Here is a 22,396-nt window from a genome sequence, read left to right on the forward strand (position 1 = left end):
CTTCTCCTGCTACTTTGCTTAAGCACCCCTGCTCCTGGTTTTAACCCCACTCATATGCAGTGATCCAAGTTCATTCCTCCACTCCAGACTTTTGTCTTGAGCCCCAGACCCATAAAATCAACTATCTAATGAGCTGGGATGGATGGTAGCTTCCAGATGCAGTTAGGATGAACCTTGTCATCTTCCCCCTATATGGACCTCCCCCCATGCAAGTCCCCTTACAATAACGGCACCACATCACCCGTTATACAGGTCAAATTTGTGAGTCATACTGACCACCCCCTTTTCCTTCATCCAAATCAATCAGATGATTCTTGTTCTCAGTGAAAAAATTCAAACTGTTTTGCATAAGTCCAGTGGCAGGCAAGGCTGGTAAATATTTAACAACTAGCTTTCCAGGCAAAGAAAACAAAACAAGAACATGCTGATTTACAAATTTGCCAACATCCATGCCATAAATACTCCCGTTACGGCCGGTTTGAAGCTACCACTGTGATGTCACTGAATCCACCAAAGCTGGGAAGCGTGGCCAGTAGCAAACCATTACACAGTATATACACCATATAGAGACAGTAAACCTAATAATATTCTCAAAAAACACAGGCAATAGTAATACATAGCAAAATAAAATAAAAGCGATCTGTTCTGGGTATTCAATATTTGTAAATTACTGAAGTGTAAATTTACATAATTCAATTGCTTGTAATGGCTGAGTGACAAGTGGCTCTCAACATTCCTGAAAATGTAACCATGGGCACTTGCAAGCAGACAACTTTATGGTCTAGAGCTTGCCTGACATCCAAGCCTTACTTTTCTTCCTGTTCGTGTCTTCTCTTTAATCCTATGCTTTGTTGACATTAGAACATTTGCGCCTGCCTAAATAAGCTGCCTTTGCCAGCCATGTTCCTGACGCTCACAACCCCTCTTGCTGCAACCCATCCATCCACCTGACAACACCTCTCCCCATTCACCTGGCAAACACCCATTCGTCTTTTGAGGCTTAAAGTCATCTCCTTTATAAACCCTTTTTCCAATCCCCTACCCCCTTCCTCTGAGCACCTTGTGCACGTTGTTAGCATGACACCTGGCTCGCATTTATTGTTTACCAGTTTAACTTTGCTACTAGACCATGTTGCCATGTCTCATGCATTTTTTTGGTACTCAGATACATAGGCCCTTTAAAAAAGTTGTTGAAAAAATTAGCTCTAATACTAGTAGACACTCAGTAAATGTCGAGTTGATCCCGTATCTCCCAGGGACCAAGCATTGTTTTCTCAGACAACTTCCTGTGGATTGCTGGACACTTCTCACCTACTCCTTGTTGTGGCTCCCGCTCTTTGCCACTGTATCCTCTTCAGAACCATGAGCTCAATCATTCACTTAAAGTGTCGCAGTTACTTTGTTACAGTGGAAGGGAATGGGTACAAAAGATCTGCGAAAGAAAGAAGAGAGAAAGAAAGAAGAGAATGATAGAAGAGAAAGAAAAGAGAGAAAGAAAGAAAAAGAAAGAAAGAAAGAAAAGAGAAAGAAAGAAGAAAGAAAGAAGAGAAAAAAGGATAGAAGAGAAAGAAAGAAAAGAAAAAGGAAAGAAAGAAAGAAGAAAGAAGAGAAAAAAGAAAAAGGAAGGTAAATGTACATGTACATCTTTCAGAATTGTTTTTAGCTTTATATAACAAGCCAACCTCTTCCTTAGAGCAATTCCAGCCACAGAGAAAGTAACATGTCTTTTGTTTGGACTTCATTGACCTTACTGCTGCCACCCAAGATGCAACCCAGTAACTTCCAATATTCTGCTGACAATTTCCCTGCTCTAAGCTCTTCCCCTAAGCCCCAAGGCTTCAGAGACAGTTCTGCCGTCTTTAGAGCTTCTTCAACCGATGATTCCATTCAGCATTATTGAGTCCTTTCTGTGCCTTTTTCTAAACCCACTGCTCTCCTCAAAGCTGATTCTCTCCCAGACCTTTATGTTTCAAAATTCTCTCTCCAGGCCTTCAGCTACTGACCACAAAGTCTTTTTCTCAGGCATACCGCCCACATGTCTACAAAGTGATTACATTTTCACTAGTCCAGGCCCCAGTGGGTAGGAGATTCCACTCCATACATGTATTATTTGAGGTGTCATTCCCTGCCTAGCTTTCAACCAATTTTGCGCAGGGACAAAGATTACCTTCCTGTGCACCAGAATTGCTTTATCTAATGTGCCCAAGTCAACTGGTTCCAGGGGCAAGAATTCGATTTGATTCTTCTCCAGCACAATACTTGGCATAGTTAAGCGCTCAAATCATATTTGCTGCATGAACCAAAAGAACAGATGTTTGAGTGTTTTTCTCATGAAAAGGACCCAGAGACTCACACAACACCAATGAGACTTTACCCCCAAGTCACTTACAGTCTAGGAAGACAGATTGCCAAGTTCTTGAGCAGTTATAAAAATTTCAGCCCGACTTCGATCTAAGTTGATTACTCCTCCGGTCTTGTTTGACCAATCAGTTACCACAGTGGGGCCTGACAGGCCCTTGACTAAAACACACAGATGAAATGGTTACACGCTACCAAAACCTTTCACTCCACGAGCTCTTAGTACATTGACAGTGAGCTTTGTTTCTTTATAGAACATGCTCTTAGTATCTTTCCATTAAAAATAGCATTTAAAAGGTTCATTCTTTGGATAAGTCAAACTGAGGCACAACAGTTACGGCCAGGATGGAAGTTTCCAGATGAAATCTGGCTGGCAGCTGAACAAGTTAATGGATGCAGCTCTCAGCCCCTCCCCTCTTGTCCAGCCAGACAACTGTTACCCCAGGGCAGAGGGAAAGTGGTCTGGCAACTCCTGACAGATGGACAGCTGACAGAATGGACCCTCCCCTAGGCCCCAGGCCTTGTGCAGCTGTGCTCGGCCTTGGATACAATCGGCTGTCTCCCCCAGAGGAGGGGAAAGAATTGTGCAGCCAGAAAGAAGCTCTCAGCGGGAGGGAGGTGGGCGGGATTGACTGACATACGAGAGGGCTGGCTTTTTGGAGGGCTCTTAGCAACGGCCCCGGTTTGACCCTCCTCAGCTAGAAGAAAATCGAATCAGTGTACCATTCTTCCAGGCGCCATGCAGCATCAGCAACTGAACGTCAAGGCGGCCTTCCTTCCTTCCTGTTAATTACCTGCTCTCTCCCATTTCAGGATCCCCGTCTCTGCAAAGTGCTTCTAGAGAGGGGACCCCACGACCACCACCCAGCCCCCTTGCTGCCTGGGGTTTCAGCCTTGATTGTGAGTCCTTGTACATCACCTCATCTCATCCCATCGATAGGCGGGACCGAGAGGGGCGTTCCAGCCCCCCTGGACCAGCAGGGGCTTTATTCTAGAGTCACTGGCGCGTGGCTGCGCTTTCCCTTCGCGTTGGTAGGTGAAACCCCAGTGGCTTCATTGGCTCCTTGATTTAAACCACGCCCGGCTTTCTGCCCGCTTTGCTGCTGCTGGGCCAGGCCGCCCAGCCACGTCCCAGCCCCCGTTCGCAGGGAGCCGGGCCGCTGCTGCTATTGTGTGGATGCCGCGCGTGTCCTCTCTTCTCTTCCAGAGATGGCTAACAGGGGCCCGAGCTATGGCTTAAGCCGAGAGGTGCAGGAGAAGATCGAGCAGAAGTACGATGCGGACCTGGAGAACAAGCTGGTGGACTGGATCATCCTGCAGTGCGCCGAGGACATAGAGCACCCGCCCCCCGGCAGGGCCCATTTTCAGAAATGGTTAATGGACGGGACGGTAAGGCCGGCTGCGATCTTGGTGGCCAGGGCAGTGGGCTGGGAACCCCTCCTGGACTTTCTCTTCTAACAGGAGGCTGCAGGTGGAGCTGCGGCTGCCAAACTCTGTGTCTCGCGGGGTGGGAATGGAAATGCCTTTATTTCTTCGGGGTGGAAGGTCTGCGCTCCCCACACAATTCCCTTCCTAGCTTAAGGACTCTCCACCCAGCTGAGACATGGCAGCTTCCTTGGGAGTTGTTGCCAAATTAAAGCCCTTTTTGCTTTCTCCAGTGGGAATAATCAGATAAGGATTTCCCTTAGATTTCTCCAGACTTTTGGTCCATCAGCGGGTGGGGTGGGGGGAGTAATTATTCCTACCCCGTCGGGAATGGATTAGTTACAAAGTACAACAAAAGAAAGGGTCAGAGAGACTAACCACCTTCCCATCCTTCCCCAAGCCATGCTGCCTGGGGTGCTGGATGTCTTGAATGCATGGGTTCTCCAAGAAACCGAAGGGAATCCTTACTTGGTAACTGCTTTTCTGACCAGATGCTCTCGTGCGTTTGGGGGTTGGAGACTGCTGATTCGAACAAGCCCATCTTTTCCCCGCAGGCTGTGATTTACTGTTACATAACAGCTATCCTACGTTTCTGTTGGGTCGCCCAGGACTTGGGTTACAAGCATCTAGGAGGAGGGTACCCGGTTCAGCTCTTTTATACCTCATTGGCACATATGGGTTGAGTTATTGAAGGTTGATTCTGATCTGCCCTTTGAGAGAAGAAATAATATTCGATTCTATTATTTGACCTCTCCTCCTTCCATTGAAAGTCTGGAAATCACGGGCTCATCATCACACATTGTTCCCTATTTGTAAACATTCTTTCCCTCCCCCAGAGAAAGGAAGGGAGGAGCCAGCAGGGAAGGGGGTTCCCAGGATGCAGGACCCACTGTAGCCAGGAGCAGCCCTGGGAGTGAGGCCACCTGGGTCTCTGGGGTTTGACGTGGGAACCTGGCCACCCAGCCCTGAGCCGTGCCTTCCTGGGGCGCAAGACTTGCCTCTGCCCAAACCCGGAAACTGTGCGCTTTAGGCCTAGGACTCACTTTGCATTAATGATGGATAAATACAAAGGGAAACATTGATTTTGTCTCCCCTTTCTCTCTTCAGGTCCTGTGCAAGCTGATAAACAGTTTATACCCACCGGGACAGGAGCCCATTCCCAAGATCTCAGAATCAAAGATGGCTTTTAAGCAGATGGAGCAAATCTCCCAGTTCCTAAAAGCTGCAGAAATCTACGGTGTCAGGACCACTGACATTTTTCAGACGGTGGATCTATGGGAAGGTAAACAGCCCTCATGCCTTTGGGGTTATTCCCCCTCCCCCTCCACTTTGGCCATCTCTTTGGGAAACCTGTTCACAGTGTTCTTCCTTATGCCTGTGTGTGCCCCTTTGGGGGTGGAGGGTGGGGGTGGAATGGGGGTTATCCTCTGTGACCCCGGGGCACTGTTAGCTTACCGCTTTGTGATATTCTATTGACAAGGCTACCCTCCTCTGAGGGAAGGCGCACCCTGGGGACATGGCGGGGGACCTCAGCAAACCAGCATGTAAACAGAAGCCTCCATGGAGAGAAAGCTAAAATGGTTACATGGATGCCTTTCATTCCTGTTACCCCTCCCACAACGTACTCTTTCTGAACAAATGGTAGCTACTGGAAGAGAAGGGGGGTGGGTGGTGAGCGTGCTTCTGACTCACCGGCAGCAACAGGGCTCGTAGACAAAGCCGCCTGGTGCGGTCTGTCATTCAGTCTGAGAAATCAAGAGCACCCCAACCTTTTACGAAACTATTATCTGAGGGCTTGGTGACTATCCCTTCCAGATATATATTCTGCTCAGAAAGTGTGAAACGTGATTTTTTTTTTTTCTTTCACATTTGTGAATTGACTTGTGAGGCATAAGTCTTATGAGGCATAAAAGTCAAATCACATTTCTGGACGTATTTGACAGTCCACCATTACTGGGGGAAATGGTGTGAATGGAGACACGGCCCAAGAAGTTGGGACCTGTGGTCATAGTGCTTAGTGTTCCCCTGGGCCCGAATGTGTGTGCCCATCCGTGCAACGGTTCCACGCCAGGCTGGCCAGGCACTGGAGCTATGGAACAGTTCAAGCAGGCCTTCCAGGTAGGCTCTGCTCGCTCATGCTCAGTCCCTGGCAGTTAGCAGTGGTGCGCCCAATAGGATGCCCAGGGCAGTGACCCAAATGGCCCCCCTGATAGTGAGAAGGGGGTAACTTTCCTGTGATCGGGAGACATGGTATTTTAAGAGGTATTTAGATGATGGATGAAACAGATTTCTAGCAGAGGACCATCCTATGAAACAACTTCTAAAGAAACAATTGCCTCCTTAACCCTTACACTCCCTCTGTGTCAGGCAGAGAGAGCTGGTATTTCCTGTTTCTCTCACACGTGAGTTGTTAAAATCCCAAGACACCCGTCACATAACCTGTGTTTTGCCATTACTTAGAAAGTCAGATATCCAGACCTTCAGGCCAGGCCATTGGACTTCTTGGCTACTCACTTCCACATCTCGTGAATGTCACAGTTGAGACTTGGTTTCTGCTCTTTAGACCAAAACGATGATGATTTTCCCAGCTAATAAAGAGAGCCCCTGCCTATTGATATTTCCCTGTACCGTAGGCGTGGAACAAGTACTTTACTGTGTAATGCTAATTAATTCTCCTCCAGTTCTATGAGGTGTTGTTAATTTTCCCATTTCAAAGAGGATGAAGCTGAAGCTTGTCCATGAGTACTTGTACGCATCGTATGGCCTGTAATTAGCAGAGCCAGGGCTCAAACTTGAACTCTCTGAGGCCAGAAAATAGGGCCTCAACTAGTCTGCCCTGTCATGCTTTGACCAGGAGGCTGTTTCCTGCACCTGCACCATGAGTGTGCTGGTGAGTCATAACAGGAGGATGAAGAAGAGAAGGAGGAGGAGGAGTCAGGACTGTGTGGGACAGAAGGGTGGAGCCCCTGTATTAGGAGTTCATGTGAATAGAAGGGTGAGCCACCCACCAAGTGCAGGAAGTATGTAGGAAGAGAAGGAAACTGGGAAGTCTGTAGGAGATGTGGACCCCGAGCTTGCTTCTCTGTCTTTACGCGACTGACGATGTTTTACTTGCCTTTCCACTTTTATCAGAGATCACGCAGGTAAACTTGACATCCCGGAGGTGCTGGCAGTGACGAGGAGGGGTGTAGGGAGCCACGGTCCCTGATTAACAGAGCAGGGGGAGGTCTACACCACCTGTCCCAGCCCTGTGTGTTCATACTTCTTAAGGGAGAGGGAGGTCAAGAAGCATGAGTGAGACTGTGGTCGCCTAAGGTAGGGTCGTGGACAGGTGGGCTCCAAGCCAGGTTAATACTCCTAGAAAAAGGAAACCAGGCAGACACGGAGCCAGGGCAAAAAGGATGAAGCTTTAAAGGAAAAAAGGAAGGGGATTCACTCCAAGGGTGGCTGACCGGGTATAGGTAGCCATGACTGACACTAACAAAGCAGATGCCTAGGAGTGTCCACGGCCTCCCATGGGCCCCTTCATGGGAGGACTGAGGTTCTGGAAGAGTCATTCTAAGGGAGGGGGCCTCTGGATCACTGACTGAGGCTCAAGCCAGAGCTGGTTACCATACAATGGAGCAAGAGGTAGGAAAGTGGGTTGTTTGGGCAGAGAAGGGAGGGGCGGGCTTGGCCTTGAGCAAGGCCAGGGTGAGACCCAGGGTACTGAGTGAGAGAGGCTGGGTGCTTCCTGCCAGAGCCAGTTGTCACTCGTGTCTGGGGATGAGCAAGCCTGAATCAAAGGGATGCTGCAAGGCAGGGTCGGCATGTGTCAGCGTGAGGGTGCCCATGTCTACTCACACAGCTATCAAGCTGGCCATTTGCTTGGCTTCATGCCGCATCCCCCCCACTGCTCCGACGGTGGTTTTCCGTTTATTCCCATTCCCTCCTGATGCCACGCACTGGGGGTGTGGTGGCTGTGGCTGCTGTGGGTCCAGCCCTTCTCGCTTGGGCACTTCTCTTCCTCCTCTGCAGGCACTTTATGCTCAACAGCTCTCTGCCCCCTGCCCCCCATCTCCCCCGCTTGGCATCTTCCCAATAGGGTTCTGCTTGCCCACGGCTGCCCAGTGACTCCATGTTGCTCTGAGGTTGCAGACAAATGAAGCTGCAGGAGGCCAGGCTTGCAAGATGCCCTCCCATTTAGGCTTCAGTTAGACAGGCAGGGGCCCCAAATGGACCCATTATCCTGAAACCCCTGTTCGATGCACACTGAGATGTTTGGAATGGACTTAGGAGCAACCAGAATAAAGGTCCTGGGCTTTAAAAAGGAACCCCAGGGGCGCCTGGGTGGTTCAGTCGGTTAAGCGTCCGACTTCGGCTCAGGTCATGATCTCGCGGTCCGTGGGTTCGAGCCCCGCGTCGGGCTCTGTGCTGACAGCTCAGAGCCTGGAGCCTGTTTCAGATTCTGTGTCTCCCTCTCTCTGACCCTCCCCCGTTCATGCTCTGTCTCTCTCTGTCTCAAAAATAAATAAACGTTAAAAAAAAAAAAATTTTTAAAGGAACCCCAGGCCTGAACAACGGCCCAGAAAACAACCCAACCAAAGGATATTAGAGACAGAGCTACTGAAGTTCCTCTGGGAGGAAGCTGGGTGAGCAATCCCTTTCAGGGCTGGGGAGGAAGCTGGGGCCGCTTAGAGCCCTGGGAGAGGACTAAAGAAGTCTTTCTCTTGCATGAGGGCAGGTGGATGCTGGCAGGTTCCTTCTGGATTTGTGGAGGGTGCCGGGAGGGGGTGGGAGTGGGGCTGTCTCAGCTGCCCATGACTCAGGAGAGCATACCGGAGCTTAGACGTCAGTGTCTTTTCTGTGGAGGGAAAGTGAGAAGGAGACGAGGGAGGAGCAGGAAAAGGAAGTATGTGTGTTTGTGTGTGAGAGAGACAGAGAATGAGAGAGAACACGGGAGAACTAGGGGGTGTGCTGGTCAGAAAGACTCAAAGAAAACTTACCCTGGAAGGTGGTACAACACAGATTTCTAAGACTGCCTGGTTCACATCTCTGTTCCACCACTTATCAATTAACTTTTCTAAGCTTGGATTTTCTCAGCTATTTCACAGGGTTGACATGGGGATTAAAGGGGATGATGCATTAGAAGTTGCTTAGCAAAGTGTCTGGCAACCGTAGAGCATAATATACGGTGGCAAGGTAAACATTACTACAGTCATTGCCCTGTCCCTTTTTAGGACAAATTGAAAATGAGGGTGGCGGGAGCAAGGCTGGAAAGGCACATATTCTGCCTTGGAACAGATGGACTTCATTAATGGCTTCATACAGAAGCCGGTGTTGTTGCCTGGATGGCATTCACCCTCTGTCTGTCGTGTGGTGCCTTCACTGCATCGGCCAGCCTCCAATATGGAGGGGCCGGAGTCACGGGTCACCTTACTGACTTTTTTCTATCCTGTGGCCATTACCCTCTTGACATCTTTCCCCAGAATATATTGCTTTGCCAATTCCAGACCCAGAAGATCTTGGTACAGTGAAAAAAGCATGAGTTTGGAGTGAGATAGAGGGGTTGAAGCTCTTTAGCTACATGTCAACTTTGTGAACTTGTTTCAGTGCTCAGCTACTCAGAGCCTCAGTTTCCTTCTCTGTAAATAAGTCTAGCACCTTCCTCGGAAGGTTCTTGTAAGGATTAAATGTGTAAAATGCCTATGACCGTGCCTGGCTAATAGACACCTAATAAATGTTGGCTTCCTTCCCCCTATACTATAAGTCCATCAGCAACTACCTTTTGGTTTCTTTGCACAGCCACATGGTGAACAAGCGTTAGACATGTAGAATTCTAGAATGTCAGAGCAGGCAAGACTCAAAGATCAATCCAATCTGATTACTTTTCTCAGGAGTCCTACTGACAAGGATCCTGGCCACATGGTTTTGCCCTGCCCCCCTGTTCCCTTTCCTTGATGACTAGGAGTCGGGGAAGAGTGTGGTTTATATTGGGGGGGGGGAGTACCTGGCAGTCCAAATATATTCTCTCTGGGGAGGTGGCTCTATATGTGTCATTCCATAACAGCAAGAACAAGGAAACATTTCACCCAACTCGAGAGACACTTGGGGGTCTTGTGAGGTACCTGTAGTGACTTGAGTCATCATAACGTGCCTGCTGCTTGCAGTCTCCACAGCCTCCACTGCTCGTGACTTTGTTTGGAGGGTTTTTCCTTCAGCCGTGGTTCTCAACCTCGAGCCTGGTAGGTTTATGAAAACACAGCCCCAGTGTTTCTGAGGTATTAAATCTGGGGTAGGGCCCAGAAATTTGCATTGCTTACCAATTCATAGGTGATGCTGCTTCTGCTGGTCTGGGAACCTGGCTTTGAGAACCAACAGAGTGTCTGCAGAAAGGCAAGCGACAAAAATTTGTGAAACTCACAGAGCAAGCCCAACCTACTCTCTGACATTTCTCCTTTGACCGTAGCAATATTTTCTCAATCTTGAGGAGAGAATTGGGGACTGTGCCTAAGTTATTACTCAAGGAAAACAGAAATGATACCAGAAAGATGAAAACAGCCAGTATTCCAAGAGTAACACAGATGAGTCAAGACGGATAACAAAACAAAGTAGCTCTGAAGCAAAAGTTTTGACTGTAAACTGTGAAACACTTTTATTTTTTAAAACCACTTATTTATTTATTTAGAGAGTGAGAGAGAGCACTAGCAGGGGAGGGGCAGAGAAAGAGGGAGACAGCGAATCCCAGGCAGGCTCCCTTTATGGTAATAGTGCTCAGACTTTATGGGTAATAAGAATCCCTGGTTGGGGGAGGCGGGAGAGCCTTATGGTGCAGAGCCCTCGGCCCCACCCCCCGGAAGTTATCATTCAGTAGTCTGAAGTACAAGACCACACTTGGGGAAACACCGCTTTGTGCTAATGCAGGAAAGAGGGCACACTCAGTTGTCTGAGCAAAGGTTTGCCAGGCTGAGTACAAGGGAGGCTGCTACAACACCATCTCATTTTTTATGATTGCAAGTCTAAATATCAGCCCCTCCTGTAAGAGGAGGCTAGAAGAGTCCAGCTCACCTGATCAAAGTGCTGAGCTGGTAATGCACGTTTGGCCCCTCCGATTCCATGTGTCACTTCCCTTTTTATGGCCAGTGGTCTCACTTTTAGGTCACCACCAAGGACTCAGCATCTAGAAAATTCCCAGTCCTTCCCAGTAGTCGCTACTTCTTTTAGGACAGTCTTCTTTTTTTTTTTCTTTTTTCTTTTTTCTTGGAAGAATAGCCTTGAGCAGTGTTTTCAAGCTGCCTTGCCAAAGTATCTAGGGTGTAGCTTTCAGGGAGCAAAGAGATTCCAAGCTGCCGGACTCTGAGCTGGCTCCCAGCTTGGATCAGAGCCCTTCTAATTATTGACTTTACCATTTGACTTTGTGCAAGATGTCTCCAAAGGGAGGAGTTTTTGCTTAAGGAATAGCGTGTAGTACTTACCGTGTGCTAGACCTCGCAATGTTTTTAACAAGTGAAAACCCAAGTAGTGGAACAAAGCTTGCCTCTCCATCTGGCTGTATCCGAGTCATCTCAGGAGATTGCTCCAGAATCAGAATTTTTAAGATTCGCAGGTATTTCTTTCTTTCTTTTTTTTTTTTTAACGTTCATTTATGTTTGAGAGAGAGAGACAGAGTGTGAGCTGGGGAGGGGCAGAGAGAGAGGGGACACGGAATCTGAAGCAGGCTCCAGGCTCTGAGCTTGAACCCACGAACCATGAGATTATGACCTGAGCAGAAGTCAGATGCTTAACCGACTGAGCCACCCAGGCACCCCTCATTCTCAGGTATTTCTGGTAATCAGTCTAGTTTGAGAGCCACCGTGCTTCTCAAACTTGCCTAATGGTGTAAATCACCTGGCGAGCTTATTACAAATATAAACTCCCAGGCCTCTCCCCAGGCCTACTGAATCCATCTCTAAGGGGAATGACCTCAAAATTCATATTTTTAAAGAGATGTCTCCCACACTATCCCATAAGTAGTCCAAGAGGCTTGGGAAACCTTGTTCTGAAGTAGGCCGTGTTCTAGGCAGATGGTTATAAGATTCACAGATCTTCCTTAACCTCACTGCTCCTTTGGACATTTAATATGTGACCCCCAGTTATAGAAATCAGCCTCTACAAATGGTCCCTTCCCTCCAGCAGCATGTGATCTGGGCTTCTGAACTGGCAAGAGAGGTGAGGCTAGAAAAAGGCCCTCTCGCCATTTCATGCTGGAGTTCATGAGGGATGTCTGTTAGAAAGCTGAGTAGACATGCCAGGAAAGCAAGATAGACAAGTTAGAGGGGCAGATTCCTGCTCATAGTGTTACTTAGAATCTTGGCCAGGATGAACTTGACCGGCACACTGATGGGGGACTCTAGGCCCCAACTCTTCTTCTTGCTTTAACCTTATTTGAGTTGCGACCTGGAGAAATTATTCCAGACAAAAACGCTCAGAGACTTATGGCTCTTGGGGTTGGTACTGTTGAACTTATGGGGCGCAAGAACAGTGACCCAGTTTTGTCCCCCTGTGCATTCCCTCTGGCCTGGTCCTCACACAGCCACTGCCACCCCTGCAGGTTATCTCTGATCACCAAGGAATGTGCCACCACAACCAACCTGCAGTGGGGACCCATGGCTGATGGTGGCCTAGTGGACTGTTTGTGGGCTTTGCATTCAGACACCTGAGCTAGAGCCAGGCTCTGGTTTACTTGCTGAGTGACTCTGGGCTCGTTAATTAACCTCCCTGAATTCATTTTCCCATTCATACACTGGAAGGAATAATATCAATTCCACTGGTTTGATACCATGTATAAAAATATCTGGCTTATAATTTATATCAAATCTCTTGCCTTGGGACCTTTCTTAAGGAAAACTTTTCCAATGTGTTTTTGTCAAATAACGCCTCCTTCCCTAGCTTCTTCTGCCCAATCGTGTAATTGCTTCCTTTCCCACCTTCCAGGATATATCTTTCCTTGCCAACTTTTCCCCCTCCTTCCTGCCTGGTTTCATGCCGTGTGTATGACACCAGCTAGCTCCCTGTGAAGGGGGCTGGGTCTGTGCTAACACAACCTGCCTCTGCACCCGGGGCTCCAGGGTCATATCTGTAGCTGGGTTGCTGGCTGTCAGGCTGCACGTTCCCCCAGATGCTGGACTTCCTAGACCTGTGCTTTCCAACCACCAGAAACCGATTTCCTGTGTGGCCCTTGTACAGAGTAGGGTTAAATGGTATACTCTAACCTTCCCAACCCTCCCTGTGCTTAATTCTTGCTGTAAGTTCTCTTTAATGGATCACTGCTTAAGAGCAAACCCTCTCTCCATCTCTTTCCACAGTGATCCCTCAGAATATCATCACTACAGCTCTATTTAAAAAAAAAAAAAAAAGGATCGCATTACACAGTGACAATTACAGAAAAGCTTTTTATCTACGAGAAGTCATTCTAGTAACCACCTCTGGGTTTGCTCTTAAGTCTTATGATTCCTTCTGCCCTCCCCCACCCATCTGCTGCCCAGACACTTCCGTTCTGTTCTGCACGCCCCCCCCCCCACCTCCTTCCCCCCCACCCAGCACTGTTAACTATCAGCTAACCCAGCCAGGCCTCAGGATTCCCGAAACCGCCCTGTGGTTAATGGGGTAGGGAAGAAAAGTGAGGGAAAATGAATCTACTCTTTTTCTTTCTTTCTTTCTTTCTTTCTTTCTTTCTTTCTTTCTCTCTTTCTTCCTCTCTCTCTCTCTCTCTCTCTCTCTCTCTCTCTCTCCTCTTTGAATAGATGGACATCCTGAACTGGACTTCCTCTGTGGACCTGAATTGTTTATTTCATTAGAGTTCTACTCCAGTCTTGTTTACCATCTGCCTTTCTCCTGTAATTCTGTATTCCCCAGTGACCAAGCTGCAGCAGCACGGTGGGGGGAGAGAGCACAGATGGTTCGCTCAGTGCAACGAGGGCCTTTTAGTATTTGCCCTTAACTTTTGCAGCTTCACCCCCCCCCAACCTTCCCGCCCCACTGAACGCTGCCTTGCTTGCTAACCCTGTGCCTTGAGCTTTGCACCCCACATCCCGTGCCGTGCACGGATCTCTGTCTAATCCAGGGCTGACCACAAGGTAGCATCTTTCCCAGCCCCAGGCCTGGCAGTCAGCTGGGAGGGAGGAAAGGAGAGAGGATGAGAGGAACAGGCTGACTTTCAGGGTCACTTGCCTCCTCTGTGGATTCAGGGTCACTGGGCTCCTCAGGGCATGCCCCCCCCCCTCCCACTGTATGAAGGGGCACACCACACACATCTCTCTCTCTCTCTCTCTCTCTCTCTCACACACACACACACACACGGCAGCTATTTATTATTTCCATTTAGCTCTTTCCAAGCTGCACAAAATAAAGGGCCTATCATTTGTGTCACATTGAGTGCTTTCTGTGTTGATTTGCTTGCCTTCATTTGCCCGCCTCCAGCCCAAAGAGCAAAGTGAATACCCTTTGAATCAATTGAATACGTCAAGTGAATACAATTTGACACACATGGGTGATTTTAGACCCTTTTAACCCAGAGAAAGTAAAAGAGAGGAGCCACCTGGGGTTTGGCACATTGAATCCAGCCAAGCAACTTCTTTCCAGTTTCCTTTTCCCCCTACCCCCAGTCCTGAGGAAAATCGTCTTCTGCGGACCAGCTCGCAAGCCTACCCACAGGATTTCCCCTTGCCACAGTCTGTAGAACCCACAGAGGCAAGGGCCTCTGCTCAGGGCAGGGACCTACTTGTATCTGGGCTGATAAGTGTTTGGAATGTTTTATTCATTCGGCAACTATGAATGAGTTAGAAACTGGGCGAGTCATATAGAGACTAGCCAGGTAGTTTTTTGTTCTTTTCTGGGAAGTTTTGCCATGGTTATCTTCGGGGCTTTGAGAAGTATTTGGTATCCCTCCTCTTGAATGGGATCGGCCTACAGCCTCCCATCAGAACTTCCTTCCCAGAGGACCAGCCCCATCCTTCCAGATTCCTTAGCCCTGACACATGCTTGGCTTTAATGTCTTTGTTGGCTTGTAGGGAAGGACATGGCGGCTGTGCAGAGGACTCTGATGGCTCTTGGCAGCGTTGCAGTCACCAAGGATGATGGCTGCTACAGGGGAGAGCCATCCTGGTTTCACAGGTAAATATCCCTTCCTGCCACCACTCCCCACGCTCCACTCGGCAACCGAGGAGGGAGATTTCTACGAGAAAGAGCATCTGGAGCGCTAGAGGCTATTTCAACACAAAGCACTCAGGGCCCCCACAGCTGATTCCCCAAGAACAAGGGAAGACTGATGCTGTCATTCAGGTCAACAGCCCACCCAGGGCAGAAAGGATTGGGGGTTTCCTGCTGGATACTGGGACCCTTTGGCTCCGGCTGTGCTGTTTCTCCAGAGGCTGAGCAGGACTGACTGACTTTTCTCAGAGGTGGCTTGAGGTCTGAACTTGGTTTTGTTATGATCCAGGGAGCCCTCAAGTAAACTTACTTACTTATTTATTCTTGAACTTAATGAAGGGAACATATGTCCTGGTTAATGCCTGTTGTCCCAGTGTATTTCTTTATTTTTTTTAAATGTTTACTTGTTCATTTTGAGAGAGAGAGAGAGAGAGAGCACGTGCATATGAGCAGGGAGGGGCAGAGAGCAAGGGAGAGAGAGAGACTCCCAAGCAGGCTCCACACTATCTGCACAGAGCCTGATGTGGGGCTTGATCCCACAGATTGTGAGATCATGACTGAGCCAAAATCAAGAGTCAGATGTTTAACCAACTGAGCCTCCCAGGCAACCCCCCAGCGTATTTATTAATAGCTGTCTCTTTCACTTTCAAAAGTGGCATGGTCTGGATAATGTATTATGTGGTCATATCAGTAAAGGATTTATTTTCTTGTCCTTGTTTTCAAGGGTGGGGGAAGCAAGGAAGGTGAAACTCCACCCAATGGCTCAGGGGGCCTTGGAGACAGAAGAGTACTTTGTAGCAGATAATTGACCCTTCATTTCCCTAACCTGGCTTTCTTTTTCTAGACAGTTATAAAAAGTTACCCCCTTGTGTCATTTTAAATGAACCTTGTCTGAAAATCTAGATTTTGGCCAGTTGAAACTCTGCTTTTAGTCCCAGCTTTGCTAGTGACATATCGTGGTTTATATGACCCACAAAACCAAAATTAATTACTGCCTGGCTCTTTACTGAAATTTGCTGACCTCTGGGTAAGAGTAAGAAAATTTCCCTCCTTAACTCCTAGGTCCTACAGCTCTAAAACAGGAACATTAATCCTTGGCCCTACACAGGGAAAGGCCGAATGGGATTTATGACATGCTTTGTAAGAAGACCTGACTGTAATTTTCACAAGGGCTTGAGGTAACTTTGAGAGAGAGGGTGACAGGAAAGTTGTCTGAGAGTGAAGTCTTCAGAAAGGAAGCCACTGACTCTTTCGTGGAAATTCTGAAAAATCATCTGGGTTCTAAGGAGTGGAGAGCTCCTGTGTCATGGAAGGGCCTATTTGGAGTAGGGCTAGAGCTCGTGATAGGACCATAGCCCAGGGTAGGAACATAGCCCAAGATAGGAATAATGATCAGAGTAGGGCCATAGCTTAGGCTGGGGCCATAGACCAGGTAGGGACTCATAGATCAAGGTAGGACCATAGCTCATGATAGGCTTATAGCTCAGCGTAGGGCCTTGGCTCATGGTAGGGTCATAGCCCATGGTGGCCATTGCTCAAGGTAGGACTGTAGCTCAGGGTAGGATCACAGTTCCTATCAGTACTATAGTTCAGTATAGGGTCTGCTATTCTATTTGGTGGCCTTGGGTTCTGTTTGGTGACCCCAGTAGAGTCTTTCTAACTACGTGTCTTGGGAAGGGCTTGAAAACTGTCAGAATGACATTATTCCATCTCACTTCCCCTGCCCAGGAAAGCCCAGCAGAATCGGAGAGGATTTTCAGAGGAGCAGCTTCGCCAGGGACAGAACGTCATCGGCCTGCAGATGGGCAGCAACAAGGGAGCCTCCCAGGCAGGCATGACCGGGTACGGGATGCCCAGGCAGATCATGTAAGATGCTGCCTCCTGCCCCCCTGTAGAGAGGACGAATGTTCCACACCACGGTCTCTGTGATAAAGAAATAGTTAGTCACCTTCTGACCTTCTCTTTCTCAAAGCCTCCCAGTTTCTGGTTTTTGCAAGTGCTGCATTTCTGCTGAGAATCCGCGTTGCCTACTGCTGCCACCTTGTGTTCATTTAGAACTATGCAAAGACTCCGCCTCCTCTTCCTGAGCTCCCTCTTTTGCCCAAGAGTCTCCCTTTGTCTGATTATTTATTTATTTATTTATTTGCCAAAAACTCCCCTCCTCAACTTATTAGAACAGACCTAATAAACAAATTAGTCTTGTGTCTTCAAACGTAAACTTCATTCTTCGCCATAGGGTCTTTGCCACGCAGGGCTGGCCTCCGTCCATTCAGGGGGCCAGCAAGACGGAATGAGGCTTAAGCTGAAGGTGTACAACTATAGGCTCTCTCTGAGGAAGCCCTGATCAGGTTGTGTTCTGTGTCTCAGCCACGGAAGTGGAAGTTTAGACATAGTTTTGCCCACTCTGATAGCCTAAAGCCAGGAGTTCCAGAACAAGGTCTTTGAGTCACTTGGGCAAAGTACCTACCTTGTGCCTATGATGCTGGACTCTGGGGGAGGGAACCCCGGAATGAGCAAGCCGAAGCCCCAGTTCTTAAGGGGCTCTCATATAGAGGCCCAGGAAGTATTTGCTGGATGGGTAGTGTTTTTTTTTGTTTGTTTGTTTGTTTGTTTTTTTCAACGTTTTTTATTTATTTTTGGGACAGAGAGAGAGACAGAGCATGAACGGGGGAGGGGCAGAGAGAGAGGGAGACACAGAATCGGAAACAGGCTCCAGGCTCCGAGCCATCAGCCCAGAGCCTGACGCGGGGCTCGAACTCACGGACCGCGAGATGGTGACCTGGCTGAAGTCGGACGCTCAACCGACTGCGCCACCCAGGCGCCCCAGGGTAGTTTTATCAAACAGCGGGTGACGGTCGAAGGAAAGAGCGGTTGTTACTTCTGTACCAGTCTTTCCCCTGCAGGCCGGACCCTGGGTCTGATGTCCACGTTGATATGGTTCTTCATAAGCCAAGCATTAGAGGCGATGTAGATTGCTCCCTTACACTCACTTACAGGGTCTAAATCCGTAAAACTGCTGGATATTGCCGAAGACAGACATCTAGCTAAGATGGGAGAGGTTCCAAAGATTCTCTCATCCATATGAAAATTAAGAAGGCCAATAAACTTCAAGACCACTGTTTAATCTTATTCTTTCCTACCAGTAGAAACAAGAAAAAGTGATTCATTTAGTAAGAAAAGAGATGAGGCCTTTTATCCATATAATGAATTATTAAGAAAAGGTAAAATAAATGAAACTATAGATATTGCCACCTCCTAAATGTTTGGGTGTTGGCTTTTCAGACCGTGTTCTCTGCAGTTCCAGGCTTCCAGAGGGATTTCTATGGGATCCCCGTTGGGGTGGGCAGCGCTGCTTAGGAGGCAGAATCCTGGGTCCCCATTTGTTCTTCCGAGAGAGCATGATTGATCTTATTTTCTATATTAGGATTCAGCATAAGACTTTAAGACTTTTAATATTAAAAAAAAAAAAAAAAAAAAAAAAAGGATAGCCTGAGTCACACAAGGAATATAATGTATCCTTCAGGGGCCCCAGAGACTTTCTAACAGCCACTGGTGAGTTGTCCATTCCTGGAAAGATGTCACATGAACATGGCAGCTGAACCTTTACCTCAGAGTTGTCACAAAAGCAAGAGAGGTGGGTTGATGGAAAAGAGTAAAATAAGACTGGGAGGAATTCCTGGAGAGAATAGAAGGTGGTCAGGTCCCTGTCTGGGATTGGGAGTGGGGGCGCGGGAGATAGCCTCCATCAGCGGGGGGATAGGTTTGGCATAGCTTTCAGGCTCCACCCGTTCCGTTCCCCACAGTGCCCTGGCACCACCACTGCTACACCAGAGACGCGAAGAGGCTGAGAAACAGCAAAATCAGCTCAGGGCTGGAAGGAAGTAACCCACCAAATCTAGGGCGGTGTTTGAGCGCAGCTGGGAGTGAGGAGCAGGTGGTGACACTGATAGCCTCATCTGCACCTGGGCCTTTCCTCCTCTTAGCACGACCCCAACCAGCCCCTCAGGATCCCACCCCTGAGTCCCATTGGATGATGACAGCCTGGGGATGAGGCTGTTGAAAACAAAATGGAGGCCCTAGGGGGAAGGTGTACTCAAGTCATAGGGATTGACTAGGAATTAACACAGAATGAGAGAGCCTAGTTTATAATTCCAAAGACTACCTGCCTGAATTTAGTATTTCCATCTCCCCAAAGTGGCCAGAAGCGATCCAGACTGAGGTCTGAGATTTCCGCCCCTTTACCCACTTTGTATTTGCTATCAAGCTAGCAGATAACCTCAGGGCAACATGAGCTCCTGGACCCTATCTGAAAGACTCTTGAGGAACAAAAGTACCATCATCAAAAGACACAGTAGATCACCCTTACTGGATGAAGCAGAATTCGCAGACCAGACAGAAGAATCATTTCAAAGGAGTCTAATAAATATGCTAAAAATGATAAGGGAAAATACTGGAAACATGAAGTAACAATCCACTATGAAGAAAAATCAACTGGTGATATGGAACATTAAAAAAAATAAATGAAATAAAGATTGGGAGTGGAAAGGATAAAATGAACAAGCTAATAAATTGGAATATCAAAACAAATTCTGTAAAAAAGACATAAAGTGTAGGGGTGCCTGGGTGGCTCAGTCGGTTAAGCGTCCGACTTTGACTCAGGTCATGATCTCGCGGTCTGTGAGTTCGAGCCCCACGTCGGGCTCTGGGCTGATGGCTCGGAGTCGGGAGCCTGTTTCCGATTCTGTGTCTCCCTCTCTCTCTGCCCCTCCCCCGTTCATGCTCTGTCTCTGTCTCAAAAATAAATAAATGTTTAAAAAAAATTAAAAAGAAAAGACATAAAGTGTAAATATAAAAAAACATTAAGTGATAGGAGTGAAAAATCATATCATTGAAACTTCACAAGGAAAGGGAATAAATCAATACAGGGGAGGGAAAATTTGAAGAAATGATTTTGAGAATTTCTCAGAAAAAGAAAAGCAAAACCAAAAACCTAAGGACTCAGTTTTTTGGTTTTTTTTTTAATTTTTTTTTAAGTTTATTTATTTTTGAGACAGAGAGAGACAGAGCATGAACGGGGGAGGGTCAGAGAGAGAGGGAGACACAGAATCGGAAGCAGGCTCCAGGCTCTGAGCCATCAGCCCAGAGCCTGACTTCGGGGCTCGAACTCACGGACCGTGATATCGTGCGTGACCTGAGCCGAAGTCGGACGCTTAACCGACTGAGCCACCCAGGTGCCCCAGGACTCAGTTTTAAAAGACTTAGAAAGATTCCAAAAAATAAATGATAGAAGTCCTCAGCGGAAAACATTGTAGTGAAAAATGTGCCATTAAAAATAAATATAAAACTCTCAAAGCCTTTAAAGAGTAAAAGCCCATTACATGTAAGGGGGAAGAATCAGATTAACACTGAACTTCTCAACATAAAGTGATATTTTCAAGATGCTAAAGAGAAAAAGAAAACATTACACATGATTTTCTACATAGCAATTAATTTTTTAAGCCCAAAAGTAGAGCAGAAATATTTAACAAAAGCCCTCTGAAAACATAATTGGATTAAGTATTCCAGTAAGAAAAATATATTATTACCAGGAAAAGGCTACTTCATATGGAAAATGAGGATATGTAAATTAGAAAATTTTATTCTTGTTTAAATAAACAAGGATGAAACAATAGAGAGAGAAAAATTATATCTATGACAATTTAGGAAAAGAAAAAGAAAAGGAAAATGTCCTCTTTGGAAGAAAAATATAGATACTGATAAATTCAAGAAATTGTTAGGAAAAGAAACATATGGAGTCCAACTCACTTCACGAAGCTAATTTAACATTAATTCCAAAACCGAATAAGAAAATTACAGACTGATTTCGCTTGGGAACATAGATGTGAAAACTTCTAAATAAAATAATACTGAACCAATTCCAGCAATGAATTTTAAAAATCTGTTAGGGGGCGCCTGGGTGGCTCAATAGGTTAAGCGTCCGACTTCAGCTCAGGTCATGACCTCATGGTTTGTGGGTTCAAGCCCCGTGTCAGACTCTGTGCTGACAGCCCAGAGCCTGGAGCCTGCCTCTGATTCTCTGTCTCTCTCTCCCCCTCCCTCACTCACACACTCTCTCTCTCTCTCTGTCTCTCAAAAAAATAAAAAATAAAAATAAATAAATAAAAATCTGTTAGAATAAACCCTTTTGTCTCTTTTTAAGAGAACTCTTTTTCCTTTCCTTTCTTTTCTTTTCTTTTCTCTTCTTTTTTTGTTTGTTTTGTTTTTTTGACTGGATGGGCTCTCTGGGAACCTAACCCTAGCTAGCCCTGAGTAGAAACTTGAACCCATGTTCTATTCCTTGCCTTTTCCTCTTCTAAAATCAGAGAGATTACCTACTCCAAGCCCTGATTTTTATTTATAATACTTGAGACCAAAAATGAAATGACTTTTCCTACATTATTTAGATAATTAATTGTTGGAGGAGGATTTAAATCTAGTTTCCTAGGCTTCTGGAATAGCATTCATTAATTTTTATTATTCAACCTTTCTGCTAATTCTAATTCTTCCTAAGGCTTTATTAAGCAATGTCCTAATGTGGCATTCCATTCTTATTTATTTAATTATTGATTTATTCAAAAATTGTCCTGGTTCAGCAAAAGCCATCTATAGGCTGAAGGTACAAAAATGACTAGCAAACCATTTCTGCCGTAAATCCGTCAACAAGAATTTATTGAGTCTCTAATATATTTATGGAATTGTATTATAAACTAGGGAGATAATAGGTTATGAACATGGCTTTTAGTTGCATGAATTTGTAGTCTACGTGAACAAACAGAATCTGCTCTGCAGTTCCTTGTGTCTATTGCTTATTTAAGTTTGAAAGCCACATGAGAGCAATGTTCACTCGGACTCTCGAAAGGAAGAGTTCTCTGGCCTGGGATGGCCAGGGAACATTTGCTGGAGCAGACAAGTCTCAGGAACTTCTGCTCAGGGCTGCCATGGGAACGTATTGGATGCTTTACCACTTATTCCAGCCGGCCTGGACTCAACAGAGTTAAAACAACAAGAAACAGGCTTGGATTTCAAGACAAATCCTTGCTGAGTAGACTTGAGCAAGGGCCATGGGGACGTGCGAAATACCTGTGGCGCCCATATCTGGGAGCCTCATTTCATCTTAGACCTCTAGAAGACAGTTAAAGGTCAGGATCTTAAAAAAAAAAAAAAAAGACATCAAGGTTGTTTGCTTTCAAGTTACTTTTTAAAAGTTTAGTCAGCTTTCTTAGAGATCAACTTGATGTGGCATGTACAGAACTTTCCCTGCTGAGGGTTGCAGATCCACCATGGGATCAAGACATCCAGTTCTCAGCTTCATATCTGTTTCAATCCAGGAGCCAAGCTCAAGGCTCCTGAGGACCATGGACACAAAAGGATGTGCTAATGGCTAGTGACATCTATAGGCATGCCATCT

The 22,396-nt window shown here is 46.8% G+C and overlaps 1 protein-coding gene across 1 annotated transcript; it reads left to right on the plus strand.

Annotated features, from left to right (window-relative positions):
* The first annotated feature begins 3,426 nt into the window (after positions 1 to 3,426).
* On the plus strand, positions 3,427 to 17,124 carry TAGLN3 (transgelin 3). The gene is made up of 4 exons (XM_015544987.2): positions 3,427 to 3,747; positions 4,891 to 5,065; positions 14,811 to 14,913; positions 16,678 to 17,124. Exons 1-4 carry the CDS (start codon positions 3,568 to 3,570, stop codon positions 16,817 to 16,819), a joined length of 600 nt encoding a protein of 199 aa, XP_015400473.1. The 5' UTR covers positions 3,427 to 3,567; the 3' UTR covers positions 16,820 to 17,124.
* Positions 17,125 to 22,396: the final 5,272 nt, after the last annotated feature.

The sequence above is a fragment of the Panthera tigris genome, chromosome C2 (genome assembly GCF_018350195.1).
Source record: "Panthera tigris isolate Pti1 chromosome C2, P.tigris_Pti1_mat1.1, whole genome shotgun sequence".
NCBI lineage: Eukaryota > Metazoa > Chordata > Mammalia > Carnivora > Felidae > Panthera > Panthera tigris.